This window comes from Drosophila elegans, unplaced genomic scaffold (genome assembly GCF_018152505.1).
Source record: "Drosophila elegans isolate 14027-0461.03 unplaced genomic scaffold, ASM1815250v1 contig_476, whole genome shotgun sequence".
In the NCBI taxonomy this organism is placed as follows: domain Eukaryota; kingdom Metazoa; phylum Arthropoda; class Insecta; order Diptera; family Drosophilidae; genus Drosophila; species Drosophila elegans.
This window is the reverse complement of record NW_024545863.1, coordinates 23,303,806-23,319,670: the sequence shown is the minus strand read 5'-3', so window position 1 is coordinate 23,319,670 and position 15,865 is coordinate 23,303,806. Positions and strand designations below refer to the sequence as shown.

The following is a 15,865-nucleotide window of genomic DNA, read 5'->3' as shown; positions in this document are numbered from 1 at the left end:
ATGCTAAATAAAAAATCATTTAAAAGAAAGCTTCGAAAAAGAAACGAAATCAAATAATGTGCATAGTTAGTTCTAAGTTAAAGATTCAAAGTTGAGTGGTTAGAACGTTATAATTAATGTAAAAATTAAAATTTGTTAGACATTTTTGGATGATACTTTTTTTTAGCAATTCTATATTATATTATATGATTTGCATCAATAGGTGAAAAATGCTATATACAAGTAAATAAAAACGCACGGATTCGGCACTGTCACAAAATGTACTGAGTAAATCCATCGAGACTTCAATTGTATAGCTAATACGAGAAAATCTTCCAAAAGGAAGACAGAAACATTTTAAATATTACACACCGAATTTAATATATTTTTTGGTTCAAAAGAAAACAGAGAGGATAAAGAAGGTAAGAGGGGAACAGCCCTTGAAAGGACCTCCACTACTCTTCCGGATCGGAGTCGCGCCGCGATGCGGGAGCCGATGCATCCACCTCCAGGTAATCGTGCACCAGCTGGCAGATATTCTCGGAGGCCTCGTTAAAGTTGCCCTCTTCCAGCCCCTCGCCCACATAGTGGAACACGAAGGCCCGCCGCTGGTACATCTTGTCGAACTTGTTGACCAGGCGGCACCAGGCGATCCGGATGTTCGTGTTGTTCGAGATGGCCACGCAGGCGCGATTGCTGGGCGCTATATCTCCGCCAGGAACATAGCACGGCGGCACGGGGCTCACTCCGATTTTGAAGCCCGTGGGCGACCAGTCGACAAATCTGAACGATTTGTTCCGCTTGATGTTCTCCAGCGCCGTATTGATCTCATTGGGGGCTATGTCGCCGCGGTAGAGGAGAACACTGGCCATATACTTCCCGTGCGAGGGATTGCATCGCACCATTTGGTTGCTCATCTGGAAACACTGACCCGTGAGCTGGGCCGTCGACATGTTGACAAACTGCGAGTGCGCAATGGGCACCAAGGGTGCGTAGTTGATCAGCGGATAGTGGATGCGCGGATATGGCACCAGGTTCGTCTGCAGCTCCTGGAAACTCGCGGTCGATCCACCGCCAAATCGCTGTGAGGCTGTAAAGCCGGAAACCACCTGGGCGATGATTCTGTTCAGATTCGTGTATGTGGGTGCGGGCACATTAAGCGTATTTGCACATATGTCGTACAGCGCCTCGTTGTCCACAATGAACGAGACATCGGTACAGTCCATGGAGAAATGGGCAGCCAGCAGGGCGTTATAGGGCTCCACAATAACCGGGGAGATCCTGGGAAGCAGATAAATACATTTAAGTAGGATCCAAAAATATAAAGATTAACTCTAAGAATACATTAAATAACATCAAATACTTATAAAACATAAGCGATCATAAAATGTATTTAGAACTGTGTTATTTCGTTTCTGTAAAGCTATTGCCATCAGTTGAGTTTAAATGTAGCCATACTATTATTTCCCCATTTTGTATCAAAAGTTATCAAATTATATATTGGCTATAAAAACGATCGAATAGAATATAATAAACAGTACCCAACTCACGAAGGCGAGGGATAGACCAGGAACTCCACAACGGTCATCTTTTTGCCAAAGTCGTCTACGAGTCTCTCCATGATGCGGGTGCCCAGACCGGAACCAGATCCTCCGCCTATTGCCCGGAAGACTAGAAAGCCCCTGAGATTCCGGCAGCGATCGGCCACACGACGAATGGCGTTCATCGACCGATCCAACAGTTCACTGGCCATCAGATTGTAGCCCCGTGCAAAGTTACTGCCACTATCGTCCTTGCCCGAGATCAAAGTGTCCGGATGGAAGAGATTGCGGTAGGCACCCGAACGGATTTCGTCTAGAAAAATGGACACCAAGAATTGTTATTGCTTTACAGGTATAGCAGATACGTACCTATAACAGTGGGCTCCGTGTCGATCATGACAAGTCGAGGCTGGACACATGGTTGACTGCCGGTAAACTCAAAGAAGGTCAGAAACGAGTCATCGAGCGGCGTCTGTGTAAGTCTTCCGTTGGCCAAAATGCCGTGCTCCAGGCAGAAGAGCTCCCAACAGGCATTGGCTATCTGCACACCGGCCTGACCGATGTGGATCTGGATGATCTCCCCCTTTCCGGACATATGTCATATCTTAATTTCAACCATTAATTTCCTTTCTTTGGGGAATTATTTTTCCGAATTATAATCAAACCAAATTCTTTTCTTGACAGTCTGAACTAGGAAAACTTTCCATTACAATCGTTTTTAAGTACATAACATTGATTTATTGTCCGCGCGCGGATTAATCAGTTTTCAAAGCATTAGATACATGTAGATATAGTTTGTTAGGATATACAGATATAGTCTTATAGTAAGTTAGGTAATTCCGTGCTCGAGTACCTTGCCGTTGTAAATTGGAATGTGTAAGAAGTTGGCGATCTACAAAAAAGTTCTTCTGTATCTCTATACAGATACATCTGTCTGTGTATAATACAAACGCAGGCGCGAGACTAAGCTACGTCAATAATTTACAAAATACTAATAAAAATAAAGCAAATACATTTCGGTTTGGGGAGTGCAAGGACTAGAGAGGTTACAGAGTTTATACACTTGATGTCTATATGAGTAAAACAGTGCATTTTACAACTATAAGACAGAAAAATATGGTTTTTCACAATTTAAATTATAAATGCGTATTCAACTTTTTATAAAAACCATATTTCGTATTTTTTTAATTAACATAAATAATTTAGCGAGTTGACCCAATTTAAATTGAATGCAAATATTTTTAAAAATTATCTTGAGAAAAACAGCTTTACACAAAAATGCATATAAATAAAGTAGGTTTCTAGACATTGCCCCCTGTGGTTAACTAACCTTATGTTTTTGGAATAAAATTCTGGTTTATAGTCCTAAAACGCACTGTCTATTTCTTATCTCCTCAATGTTTTGTTCTCAAGCTGCTAATTTGTTCAAGGCTTTTGTATGGACTATCTACAGTAACGACTGCTCTAGCAGAATACGCTCAAATCCGGGCGGTGGACCATGCGAGAAGTTGTCCAGAATAATGTCCAGAATGGCACCATTGCCCACTGAAAATAATCATTTTAGATTTGTTTAATAAAAGCGGAGAGAAACTCACCATAAATAACAGGAAACAATGCTGCTCCTCGCACATTTCGGAAGGGAACCTCCAGGTTCTTTCCATTGAAATAGAAATTCAGTTCCACATGGTCAAAGGCCACGCCCACGATGTCACCCTCATCGGGAAAATCACGCTGCGGTGAGATGACCAATGAATCACCGATGCCAACATCGGATGGGGCCACCCCGGTGGTCATCAGCAGATCCTCCTGCTGCAGATCCTCGATGGCAATGAGTCCGGCCGCCTTGGCAGCACTATTGTTCAGAATCCCATTGGCCGACCTCGAGGGTTGGGTGGTGCAAGCAGCCTGCACCACCGGTCGGAACTCCTCCTGGTCGTTGTGGCGCGTGGCATTGTCGGAGCACAGGCACCAGGACTCGCGATCCCCACCGCCGCTCTTGCGGCTGAGATCCGTTTGGCGGGTGGCCAGTCCCACGGACCAACTGCCTCCCTGCTGGATCTTCACCTCGAAGTAGGACTTCGACTGGACCAAAGGAGCTGTGGCCAGGACGCCTCCGGTGCCAGTTACCCGCAGCTGATGCGACAGCAGGATCACATCGGGTCCTGGAATAGATAACGGTTAGAAGCAATTAAAAATCACGACGTAAATGAGCCAATGTTAAGGTATCTACACTTATATTACAGACTGCCATCTAGCATACTTCCCAAAAGACACTGTTGACATTTTTTTAATATTTTAAATATAATGTGAATATATAATTGGGTCTTAGTTAAGTAGCAAAATAAATAAATAATGCAGTATTTAGCCATCTTGCAGAGAAATCTTTTTTAGTAAAATTTGAACTAAATTTTTAAATTGAAGTTCGATTGAAAGATAACTCTATAGCACTCCTTAATATCTTATTGTTTTTAGACTTGGGAAGGAGTTTCTAACATGCAATCTTATATAGTTTGTGAAATAAGTACATTAAAGTATCTTATCAGTATCATATCTAGATTTAACAAATATGTTCCATATGCGGATATCTTGATAATCATAATCAAATCAGACTTCAAGTAAAGTTTGGCCAAGTTTAGATAAGTATGGGAAATTTAATAATGCTTGTAAAAGACATACAAAATATTAGCAAACTCGTAAATATATAATATCTCTTCATGACATATACATATATAGATCTGACAAAGTGCTCCAAGTCTTTTATTTACATTCGGGGGTGCTCCAGAAGTCACGTCCAATTAAATTGCAGTTGGTATGGAAGTATGTTTTGATTCCAAATGGATTTGATTAGAAAATTTAAACATATTTTATTTTACCCATATGTGCTGCATCTAGGTGAACATCGGGCTCCCGAAGGCGACTGGCCGCTGCCGTTGGTTTCCTTATGTGTCCGCCATTAAGACAGGTGCGTAGGCAGCAGAACATCCCAAAAATTGCGTTGTATTTCCACTATTATTGTTTAAAACTTATTTAATTTAGATTTTACGTAGAGGTGGAGGGACATCGATGTCGTCGATTTTTCAAAACATCAGTAATATCGATGTTTGATGGGCATCATCGATGTTTTTCCATCTCTAACACTAAGATAACAGTGGAGGGTGTCTCCACTATTTTCAGGGCTGCATCGTAAGAGTCTAGTATGGAACTTGAAAGACAGGTGGCGCTGTAAAATATCTTGGCGTTTTTATACTAAACTAGTTTCTAAAATTTCCGCCATAAAGTGAGTAGAGGAAAGGCGCGCCAGCATTTTATGATCATTTCGGTTGTTGTCCAAACTGAAACAAGTCTCCACTATCTGCTGGTGTATATCGTAAAGGACGAGTATGGAACTTAAAAGATAGGTGGCGTTGATAAGATGTCTTCGCGATGGTTTTTAGTTAAGTTTTTTAGTTCGTAAAATTTCCGCTGAACTTAAACATTTAAGTTTTTGGCCCAATGAAAATAATTGAAACTGCTTTATTTTTGTCAGCGCATATAAACAAAACGTTTTTTTGGGAAATCAGGAAAATTACTCCTCGTGGCACTTGTCGTAATTACCGACCATCTGGCGATACAGGTTGGACACCCTCGAGCTCTTGTGGCACACCGTTCCGCCGCCCCTGAGCAACTGACCCTGCTGTCGGTTGATGTCGCCCACGCAAATCCAGTCGCCACCGCCGACACGCCAGTGGTAGATCAAGATGCCAGTGGGGCGCGAAACCGCCCACTTGGAGTGATCCTGGGTGGTCCTGAAGTCTACCGAGAGCTCCAGATTGGAGATGGACTCCACGTTGAGCACCTTGTCGGACTTCTCGCAGCTGTTGGGCAAATTGCCGGCACCGTCGCGCCACGCCTCCACGAAGAGGCTGACGTCCAGGGCGGGGGCCACCACGTCGGCATACAACTCCACATTGGCCCGTCCACTCTTGCCGAACAGCCGGAACTTCTTGCCATCCAGGCTGCGCAGCTCGACGTCCTTCTGGAAGGGCGACTCGGTGCGCCACTGGCCGTGCAGAGCCCTCTCCAGGCTCGGAAACAGCTCCTCCGACCGACTGACCAGCGGATTTCGCTCGTAGTAGAAGTGCGGCTCGTTGTAGACCAGCACCTGACCCACCTTTTCCAGGTCCTCCGCCTTCAACGTGATGCAGAGCATGCTCTGGGCGTACTGCTCACCGGAGGTGGGGTAGGTGTAGTCGGGCACGGTGGGATACTTGGGCACCGAGTGGACCAGCCAAATGGCGGTGTCCCCATCACTGGCCACCACTCCCTTGGCATGTCCTCCGGTGCTGAAGACAGTGCCATTCGGCAGCTGGTCGTTGTAGGCGGCCAGCAGGGTGTGAGTGGGATCCGCGTTTAGCGGGTTAAGGGTCTGGGCGGGCAGGGACAGGGGATCACTGATGAACTTCCCCGACATCTGCCAGGTGTCGTAGTTCTGGCTGGTCACGTACAGATACTTCAAGCCACTGGTGTCCTTGCCCAAATCGTTGTGCTGGTAGTGCTTGGGCAGCTTGTACAGATGCCACCTAAAGGTATAAGTCAAATTAAAAGAGAAAAACAATAAGAAAACCAAAGTAAATGCGTAATTTGCGTTAACAGAGGTTTCATTGAATGCCTCACAGCCTGTGTCGACAAACTTAAAGATTTTAGAAATATTGACCTGATAACAAAATGTCTACTGATTAAAAAAAAGACACGTTGAGTTCTTAAATGCAATTAAATTCCAAGTAAGCGTTGATTATATAACTTCAGCACTACATTTAATTTAATAAAAAAAATCTTCGAAAATAGTTCACAAATATAAATTAATTTTTAAAAAGCGTATTAAGGAATGAAAAATGTATATCTATTATGGTAAACAAAAACAAAAATTGAAATTAAGCAAATAATATTAGTACATCAATTATATAAAAAAACTGATCAAATAACAAGTTTTTTTTTGCTAATTCCCTAATAGGTTATAATCGAAATTCTTACCAATCAACATCGTTGCCTGATTCATCTTTGCAGGACACCTTTGCATTAACTTCGCTTTGGCATGAGAACCAAACAAGCAGCAACACAAAACACAGAGATCTCATTTGTGCAACCTTTAAGTTGCTCGGTCGGAAAACAACTAAGTGGGAGATAATGAATCCAACCTAATCAACAGCTGCCCTCGTACAGGGTGTCGCAACCGGAGAGAGATATCTTTGTCAGTCTGCTCACAGCTCTGATTCAGGTAGAGAGGTTAAAACAAATAAAAACTGGGTTCTCTTGCTATTTGCCTGTTTTATCATTGAGCTGGACTTATAAACAAATGACCCGTTTTGGGATTTTTTTACTGAGCTTATCAACACATTGTTTGCGATCTGATGGGTTAGCAACTTATTGCCGAAGATCAGTCGAACACATAGCTGAGCGATAAGCAAAGCATCTAAAACGGCAGCTACACCGACTTTGTAAAACACCCTATTTCGTTTTATATATTTTAAGTTATTGGGCTACAAATTTAAGGAAAATAATAAAATAAATAATTTATATATAGTATATAATTTATAATTTAGATTTATTTTGTGTTTCTTTGCTCTTTGATTTAAGACTTATGGTATATTTTTAGAATCTTATGGCTTAGCTCTCTTAAAAACTGCGTTTAAATCTTGGTTTGTAATTTTGGGTTAATGAATTGTAGTTTTTATGATGTAACCCCTAAAGTTCTAAGGTCATAACATTTTTTCTCCTAAATTTCTTAAAAACCAGTCTTCAAAAAATTGACCAAAAACCTGGAGTTCTAATTGCATAACTTTTCTTACAGACATCAGATTCCGAAGTGGTGTATCTTTAAAGTCTTGTGGCTTTAGTCTCTAAAAACATGCATCTTAAAATTGTTTTGTAATTTCGGAGCGATTTTTTGTAATTTTTAAATTTCCTTAAGGATGGCTTTTCAAAAAAGTGACCAAAAACCTGCGGTCTTAGGGTCATAACTTTTCTTGCAGACATTCAAATATTAAGGATTAAGTCTCAAAAAATCTGCTTAATTGTCTTCTGTAACTTTTTTTATCTACCCACCTTCGATATACCGCATAATACAAACCACTGCCAAGTCAAAGCCCAGCCCATCGTGTGGCACAACAAATTCCATTTCTTTACAATTACACAAAACAATTGTTAAAGTTTTTATTTATTATTTGTATTATTATTATTATAATTTGTCGCCTGTTGCAAACTGCGTTTTCTTCTTCTGCTTCCCTTTAGCTGCAGGGTATATCGTTTGTGCTTCCCTCGATCTTGATCGCTTGAAAATATTATCATTATCAAATTGTATAATTTGTGTTGCGGGTTTGCCCTTCTATTATTATTGAATTGAAATAATCTGTTCGGCATTTTAAATTGAATTTAATTTCGTTTAGTTCTTATCGCTGGTTGCTGTCTGTGAAAAATGGTTCACCTTTCTGTCTGTTCGGTTTGCCTCTGATCTGTTCGGTTTTGTCATTCATTTGCACTGCCAATCGGTTGGTATTGCCATTTAGTTTTACATTTAACTTAACTGTACCGATTTGTTATGTCTTTTCTTTGGTTTCGTATGCAACAATACATTTAAACTCACAATACAATATTTTCGCTAAATATTTTTTATGTTTTTGTTTCCATTTTTTTATAGTAGTCAATAATTTATTAATATTTTGTATGGTTTTTTCCTTTTTTTGGTTTTTTAAATATATATATAAAGAACAAGGCTGATATTTATATTTATATATATACGAGTTTTGTTTCTGTTTTATGTAACTTTTATAATAATATTTAGCTATATGTTTTATTTTTCATTTGCTTTGAAAAATCAATTTGTTTTTTACAATATTAGCAAAAGATTTTTAAAAGAAAGTCGTATTTTTGTTTTACGAAAATGAAATATGAAAAATGAGCCTCAAAATAGACAAATATTTTCCATCTGTGTATTTTTAATATGTTAATTAATATTAATCATTATTTTCGTATTTTTTACGGATAAAAGTAGACCCAACTTTGAGTTATGCAAATAAAAATTGCAATTTCCCGTTAGACTTTCGGTTTTCTTTTTAATTATTTTTCATAATTTTCTTGTTTCTATACCGTTGAGAATTGCTGCGCATAATTTGTGGCTGCTTTTCATTTATATATAGTGTATATAAATGTGTATATATAGTTTTATTCGGGCACGAGTTTGATATGTTTTGACTTGTGTTATCTTCCCTTTTCTGCTTCTTTTGTTTTACCTCTGCCATGATATTTTCAATATTCAATATCAGTTTCCTTTCCTACTTAACTTTCTACAGAAACTATACATATATATGTCTGTATATAGATATGCATAGTACGTTATGTATTACAAATGTACAGCGAATTTATCTGCTCTGTCCATAGCCAGTTGTGGTTGAGTATAATGCTTTTCTAGTTGGCTCTCCCGCAAATGACTCAAAACTTTAAGTGGGGAGAGATTCTTGTTTGTAGCATAATATGTATATGTAATTGTATAGTTAGTTTTAATTTTTTTGCAAAAATTTTCACTAATTTAAAATTCGTTTTTCAAAGGGTTCATCGCGCTTGTATGAGTTTGAATAAAACAAAAATTATTTTGTTTAACGAACAAAATATAAAGTTTTATTATGCATAATTAATACCGTCAATTGAAAAGTTCTAAGTTAAGGCTACACAAATGATATAAGTATATTTATATATGGGGTTTATGTATAAGAGAGGTATACAATACGTGTATATATAAATTACTTAGAAATTAGTATTGAATTGTTTTTAATATAGTTTTTTAGGCAAACATAAGGCAATTTGGAAGTTAACTTAAATTAAACATAGAATCAAGAACGCAATGAAAATTTTGTTCGACACGCAAATTAAAGCAAACACAATAAATACAATACAATATAATATATACTGTTACTGCTTTATTATTACTGTTAGTTTTAATGTCTTTCTATTACTGCTGCCACATATGTAGATATGCCATTACTATGTAAGCATATAGCTAGCATTTATGTAAGTAGTTCCATAATTTATAACTAAGCTTCCATTCAGTTATGCTTTTTCCCCCTTTTTTGGTAACTGCTATTCTGCCTTTTTACGCTTACAATGTTTAAAAATTTAAAAACCACATCAAAACATATCGGTTTTATTTTTTCTTAATAATTTTTCTTGTAAAAGTTTCTTCTCATTTTGTTCTTTATCCGTTTGCTGATATGTATTTGTTATTTTTACTTTCTTTGTAATTGTTATTTAGTTTTCATTTGTTTCAAAAATGTTTTAATATATGTGTGTATATATATTTATATAATGTTCCCATAATTCATAATGTTTAGTTTAGGTTTTCTGTCGTTCATTCATTTTAGCTTTCTCTAGTTTATCGTTTACGAGCTAGGTTTTCCTCTTTAGCTTTATCTGTTGTTGTTCAGTTTATCCCAAGACCTAGTTCAATACTAGCTTTCTGCAGATTTGTTAAATCTGTATGTATATAGCTATTAAATTTAGATTAAAGAATGTCTGGAAATCAAGCCTCGAAATGGTTTTTTGGGGTGGGGACCTATCAAACTTGCTTTCTGTGGTGAATAAAAATTGCACAAGATTTTCCCAAATGTACACACACACACACACATGCACACCTAGACACTTATGCGTATTTTCATTGCTTTTGTTGCAAACCTTTGGGCTCTTTAACCACTCTTAGGCGCTAAAAATTAATTTCGAAAATATTTGATAGCTTCTATTAATTCTGGTTTCGTTATTAATGCTTATTTGTAGTTGTAAATATTTTTTGTTTTCCGTCATCGGGCTTCTTATTTGTTTTTTTAAATTGTTTTGAAAGGCGCAATTTTATGATATGCATTAGTATATTATTTATAATTAAACATTTTCTTGCTTATACACTACAACTTTAACTAATTTACTTGTCCTTGTGGCGATCGTGTGCGTGTGTGTGTGTTAGGATTGCAGACTTATAAGTAGACCTCTGTTCTTAACTTCGAATGATGATGCTATCCAACGCGACGCTGGCGAAGAGATGATATTTTTGGGCAAGAGGAAAGCAAGAAATGTAATTGGACGGAATATGCATTTTACATTCGACTAAAGTTAGACAGAAAATTAAATAGGTAAATATTAAAAGAAAAATGTGTTGAAAAGGTTACAACTTTACCAATTAATAAATCGTTTTGCTTCTTTTTTTATATTTTCTCTTAACAATTGTTTTTTTTTGTCAAATATGCCTTTGGTATTTCTAGTCACATTAACCTTAAACTAAACTTTAAAAAACATTTAAAATTAGATGATTTACTCGAGGGTCTCTTCTGTTTTTTGTTAAATAAATTGTGTGTGAAGTGGTTAACATAACTTGTTAAATTAGTAAGGACAACTTTGGTAAAATATGAAGATTTTATCCGTATATATATATATATATATTTAAATTGGTTTAAACAAGGTTGAACGAACTCTTTAAAAAAGCATTTGAAAATTGTTATGTAAAAAGCTTGCTTATAAATTGTTTCGTATTTAACTATATATTGTTGTTAGCACTTAAGCTTTACATTGTTTTGTCATTAATTGTAGTTGGTTTCTGCTGTTTTTTGTGTTTAGTTACAATTGAATTTGCTTTTGTTCTTTCTTGTAGTTATACATACTTGATTTATGCTTGCTACGTAAGATGATATGCAATTGATTTTATTTACTCGTCCTCGTTTGCTGTTACCTCTTCTTCCCTCTCCCCACCCTCCCACTATTGCCGATCTCTCCTCATCCGATCTTATCCTGCGCCCTCCCCCACTAAAGCAATCGTTGGTTTAGCAAGAAATGTGATTTGATTGTTCTAGCATTTCGAAAGTTAGTTAGGAATTTTTTCTCAATATTTAGATGGGGTCCATTAGGTTAGAGGCCCTTTAGTAAAGTTCAAGTCTTTGTAGGGGAAACGCAGAAAATTCTGAACAAAATATGTGAAAGAAAACAAATTTTTCTGGGCGGAAAGTTTAGAGTGTCCTGTGCCAGTTTCTCTTAAGTTTCGTTTTAGTTTTTCTTGTTTGTTAAAAATCGTTTTGTTCGAGTCTTTGCTTTCACTACAGCGCACCTGCAACGTTCATCCCAAGTCGTCGATAGATCCTATCGCGTAAATTTCAAATTCACATTTAAATTTTGTTATTCTTACGTTTTTAAGAAATAAGTTTCGAAACCAGCTTTCAGTATTCCTCAATATAAATTTAAATTTATACGATGACGTCGACTACTCGTTGTGGTTGTTTTGCAGAATTTTTTTGTTGAGTAACATTTTGAAAATTACCTTACTAGTTATACAATTATTACATTAATGCATATATTTAAATTGTTTTGGTTTTGTTTCGTATTATTTTTCATAATTCTAGAAAGAGAGCTATTAAAAGGGCACATTCGGTTAAGCTATAATTATATATTTTTCTTCATCCTTATACTTTCTTTTTTATTCCCTTAAACTGCTTGACACATAAAAATAAAATGATGAAAGAACAAGAATTTTATGTCTCAATTCCATTTGTTAAAAGTCAGTTAAGATCGGGGATGAATGGGGATGAATGGGGAAGTAGTAACAATAAAAGAAACACCAAAAATGTCAAACAAAAACCCTTAAACAAAATCAATTGATCAATCTAAAGACATTAAATAGGTGTAAACTAACCAAAAAATTCTTGATCAGCATGCCATATATAATTTATATGTGTATATGTGTTTATGTATGTACGTGTATTCGTTTATAGGGGCATATCGGATGTATTGCAACTAACTTAGTTAAGTAGTTCGCTCAGCTTCCGATCTATCGTAAATTGTATATTTTACTACAAGTTTATCCCGTTTTTGGTTTCTACTACAATCTTTTTTGTTGTCTGTCGAAAAATTTCACTAAACTGGGTTACGGGATCTGCATTCTGCCTTTGTCTTTTTTTCACATATAAATTAACTTCTTTTTGCATTTTTCCTTTTGGTTTTGTTTTTTTTTTTTGCGTTTTTTATATATTTTTTATATCTAGAACTAAATGTTTGCCTCCTCGCATGAATCCGTTGCATGCGGAGCTCTGTTTGCCCTTCACTTTCAAACTCAAATGTGATTTCATCAGGCTGCTATGTGGCTGACGGCCGGCAGCACGTACGAATAGATGTGGTGCGGCTGCGTCTGCTGCTGTTGGAGAGGGTGGTGGTGCGGCGTCGTCGCGTAATGATGGCTTAAGTTGCCACCGGGTCAGGTTGCTGTCGGCGTCATCAAGAACTGTTGCTGCTGATGATGATGGTGGTGGTGGTGGCTCAGGTGTTGCTGCTGTGCCTGCTGCTGTTGTTGTTGCTGCTGCTGGTGGTGCTGGTGGTGCGCCGTCTGGTGGCTGTGGTGGTAGTGCTGCGCTGCTGCATGGTGGTGCTGCTGATTCTGGTGGTGCACTTGCGTCTGCTGTTGCTGCATTTCGCGCTCTAGCTTCTTAGCGAGCAAATCATGCCGTGATTCCATACCCGCTCCTCTGAAAATAATTTTAAGAATGAGAGAGCGACAGTTAGTTTTTGTCAGTGTACAGGGTCCATCTACGGGTTTTGGTTTTGCTTGGTGGCTACGCATGCTGGTTATTTTAGTGATTATGTTTTAACTTCCCATGCGTGAACTGGTTACTTTAATTAATACATTTTTATACATAAAATATTATCCATCTGCTGATACATCAAAACTTAATATTTTCTTTAAAATATCGTTAAACAGCATTCCAAAGTCGTTAAAGTAGCAATAAAGGTTATGTAATTAGTTAATTAAAGATTAAAAACATGTCTTAATTTTAATGCAAATTCAAATAAAAATTCAAATATAAAAAGAACCCAAGGCCACAATCAAAATTTTCCATTGGTTAGATTATAAGTTTATTAAAGCTTAAACATGCCAACCCCTCAATATGCAAATTGATAATCAAAAGTCAGCAAACAACCTACAACAAGGTGAAGAAAAGTTAATGCCTTGAACAAAAATGTTTTTAAACTCGAACGTTTAAGGTTATTGCTGCAGTGGCCAAGTTGGTGGGGCAGTCGAGTGGGTTTTGTGTACGGCCATATGGGTGTGTCAAGCTGCGTTCAATTTTTGCATTTTTTATGAAGTTTTCGCTGCTCCTGCCACTTTTTCATGCAGCAAATTGAAAAAATGAATTTATGTGGTCGTTTGGCATTTGAAATACGTGAGTCACAACCCACCCATGAGATGGGGAACTAAAGAGAGATATAGTGGTGCTTAAGTCAGTGGTTGGGGTGCAGTCTCCCAACGGAAGCGGGCATTTAGAAAGCGGATGTCTAGGAAGTTGCCCGACCGCCTTTTTGCCTTTTCTCTCCCAATGGGCCTTAACTTGTTATGACCGCTCTTGTTGGCCTGCTAACTTTTGTGTGCTATAATTTGTATTTAAATGTGGCTCCAATTGTTATGTCTATGGGTGTGTGCAAGTGCTACGGTCCAAAACTCATATGCTGGCTATATGGTTTGGCCATCCCTTAGGTAGGTTCTTACTTGTTTCTGCTGATTGCTGCTGGATTGTTGCTTGCTGCTGATGTTGCTGCTGTTGTTGTGGTGTTGGTGGTGGTTGGTAGCATGCAAAGTAAACGGGCAAGCTTAACAATAACAATTTGCAAAATTTTATAAATACTTAATGGGGTTCGCTTATATTTTTAGGGGAAACGGGTCTTTAACGGGGTCATGCTTGTGGGGGATTTTCGGGCCTGGCCAAAACCTTTTTGCGGATTGAATGGCCTAGCTTATTCTAATATTTATGGGATAAAGGGTGTGCAGTTTAGTGGAGCAACTAATGATTATGGTGGGCTAGAGATTACTCTACACAGACTTAGAAGAAACTTGGTTCATTTGGTTCACCCAGAATAATACATACGTCTCTAAAGAGATGATTTTGGTTGTGCTGATTTGGATGATGAAGTTGGTGGTGCTGTAGTGAGTTAACGACAACGCTAGTGGTGGTGCTGTTGGTGTCGGTGCTTGCTGCGGTGCAGGGTGCTGCCACGGTCAGCTGGAGTTGCTGCTGTTGCATTTGATGATGCTGCTGGTGATGCTGCAGCTGCAGTTGCTGTTGCAGTTGCTGCATTTGGAGATGCTGTTGCTGTTGCAGCGACGGCGGTGGCGCAGTGACCAGTAAGTGCTCGACCCCGCCGCCGCCGTTCAAGATGTACATGGGTGGTGGAGGTGGTGCAGCAGCAGGAGGTTGTGGGGGTGGTGGTGCCTTGGTGCTCATGATGGCCATCTCATTGATCATTTTGCTGCGCGCAAACTCGATGCGAATGGAACCGCGATCCGAGCTGAGCAGATATTTACCCTGCAGCTGCTGCATGGCCTGGGATGCGCTCGGTGGGTCCTTGAACTCGATGAAAGCCACCGGATGTTGCTGCACCGCAGCGTTGTTGCCGCCGCCGTTACTGGTGGAGCAGCTTGAGCCAGTTGCTGCTGCCATGGCTGGTGGTGGTGGGTCAAGAGCGGTAGCGGTCGCAGATGTTGTTGTGGAGTAGGAAGTTGAAGTTGGTTTTGTTGAGGTCAGAGTTGAAGACAAAGTCATAGGCATAGAAGTTGTGATTGGGTGCGTACCTTTTGTGTGCATTCGTAGGCGACAAAAGCCAGGCATACTGTGCATATTATATATCATAGTTGGGTATATATATATAATTTTTTGTTAGATATATATGTCGGTTATCATGTATCATACAAGAAGAGTGATCGGGGGGGATGGTGGGCAACAAACGAACCAAGGAAGAGAACGCAAAATTTTTCGGTTAGTATTCGGTTAAGAAAGTTCACAAAGTGCCATCGAGAGTGGTTGGTGGTTGTTATGGTGATCGATGTGTGATCGAGTGGTTTATACTGTGGTTTCCTGTGATCTCAGTGCGGTATTCATTGTGTCAACAAAAAAAAGGAACTTATCGGCAGAGTCATCTGTGTGCAATTTACCTAGAGAACACCTCCTTCAGCTCGTGCTCGGACACAAACTGGCCCAGATTGGCCACGAACAGTGTGGAGCAGGGCGCATTGGCCGCGATCTGTGGGTTGCCCGGGTGGCTGGCGTTGTTCGTGGATCCAGCGGGACTGGCCAGCGCCGGACTCGACAGATAGTGGTGGTGCGAGGCAGCAGCAGCTGCAGCAGCAGCGGCCGCGGCCACATTGTTGGCGGCCGTCGCAGCAGCACTTTGTGGGGCGGCAGCAGCGGAGGCCGCTCCCGCAGCCGCAGCCATGTGAGCCATCGAGGCTCCGGGATGAATAGCAGTTGTCTGATGATGTGGCGGCATGGTCATTTGAGTCTGAAAAGGGGAGTTAA

General features: G+C 39.1%; 4 protein-coding genes across 5 annotated transcripts in view; all 4 read right to left on the bottom strand.

Moving 5' to 3' along the window:
* Positions 1 to 343: 343 nt before the first annotated feature.
* On the bottom strand, positions 344 to 2,223 carry LOC108136996 (tubulin alpha chain). 2 transcript variants are annotated; one of them, XM_017258492.2, is made up of 3 exons: positions 1,890 to 2,223; positions 1,530 to 1,833; positions 344 to 1,260 (listed from the first exon to the last, which is right to left on the bottom strand). In XM_017258492.2, the coding sequence occupies exons 1-3, from the start codon at positions 2,113 to 2,115 to the stop codon at positions 435 to 437; spliced, it is 1,356 nt and encodes a 451-aa protein (XP_017113981.1). In that variant the 5' UTR covers positions 2,116 to 2,223; the 3' UTR covers positions 344 to 434. The 2 variants fall into 2 exon arrangements, with proteins under 2 accessions (XP_017113981.1, XP_017113982.1); XM_017258493.2 differs by lacking the exon at positions 1,890 to 2,223 and having other exon boundaries at positions 1,521 to 1,637.
* A 12-nt stretch (positions 2,224 to 2,235) lies between these two features.
* On the bottom strand, positions 2,236 to 4,593 carry LOC108136997 (SPRY domain-containing protein 7). The gene is made up of 3 exons (XM_017258495.1): positions 4,394 to 4,593; positions 3,116 to 3,682; positions 2,236 to 3,065 (listed from the first exon to the last, which is right to left on the bottom strand). Exons 1-3 carry the CDS (start codon positions 4,500 to 4,502, stop codon positions 2,968 to 2,970), a joined length of 774 nt encoding a protein of 257 aa, XP_017113984.1. The 5' UTR covers positions 4,503 to 4,593; the 3' UTR covers positions 2,236 to 2,967.
* A 426-nt stretch (positions 4,594 to 5,019) lies between these two features.
* Positions 5,020 to 6,683, bottom strand: LOC108137021 (plancitoxin-1). Its single transcript, XM_017258521.2, has 2 exons — positions 6,531 to 6,683; positions 5,020 to 6,079 (listed from the first exon to the last, which is right to left on the bottom strand). Exons 1-2 carry the CDS (start codon positions 6,632 to 6,634, stop codon positions 5,086 to 5,088), a joined length of 1,098 nt encoding a protein of 365 aa, XP_017114010.1. The 5' UTR covers positions 6,635 to 6,683; the 3' UTR covers positions 5,020 to 5,085.
* A 2,459-nt stretch (positions 6,684 to 9,142) lies between these two features.
* LOC108136764 (protein couch potato) overlaps positions 9,143 to 15,865 on the bottom strand; it is a gene marked incomplete at its 5' end in the record, with an annotated part of 51,148 nt that continues 44,425 nt past the window's right edge. The window contains 5 exon segments of the mRNA XM_017258123.2: positions 9,143 to 13,040; positions 14,062 to 14,110; positions 14,438 to 15,012; positions 15,142 to 15,179; positions 15,502 to 15,848. Of these exon segments, the coding sequence (XP_017113612.2) occupies positions 12,775 to 13,040; positions 14,062 to 14,110; positions 14,438 to 15,012; positions 15,142 to 15,179; positions 15,502 to 15,848 (1,275 nt within the window).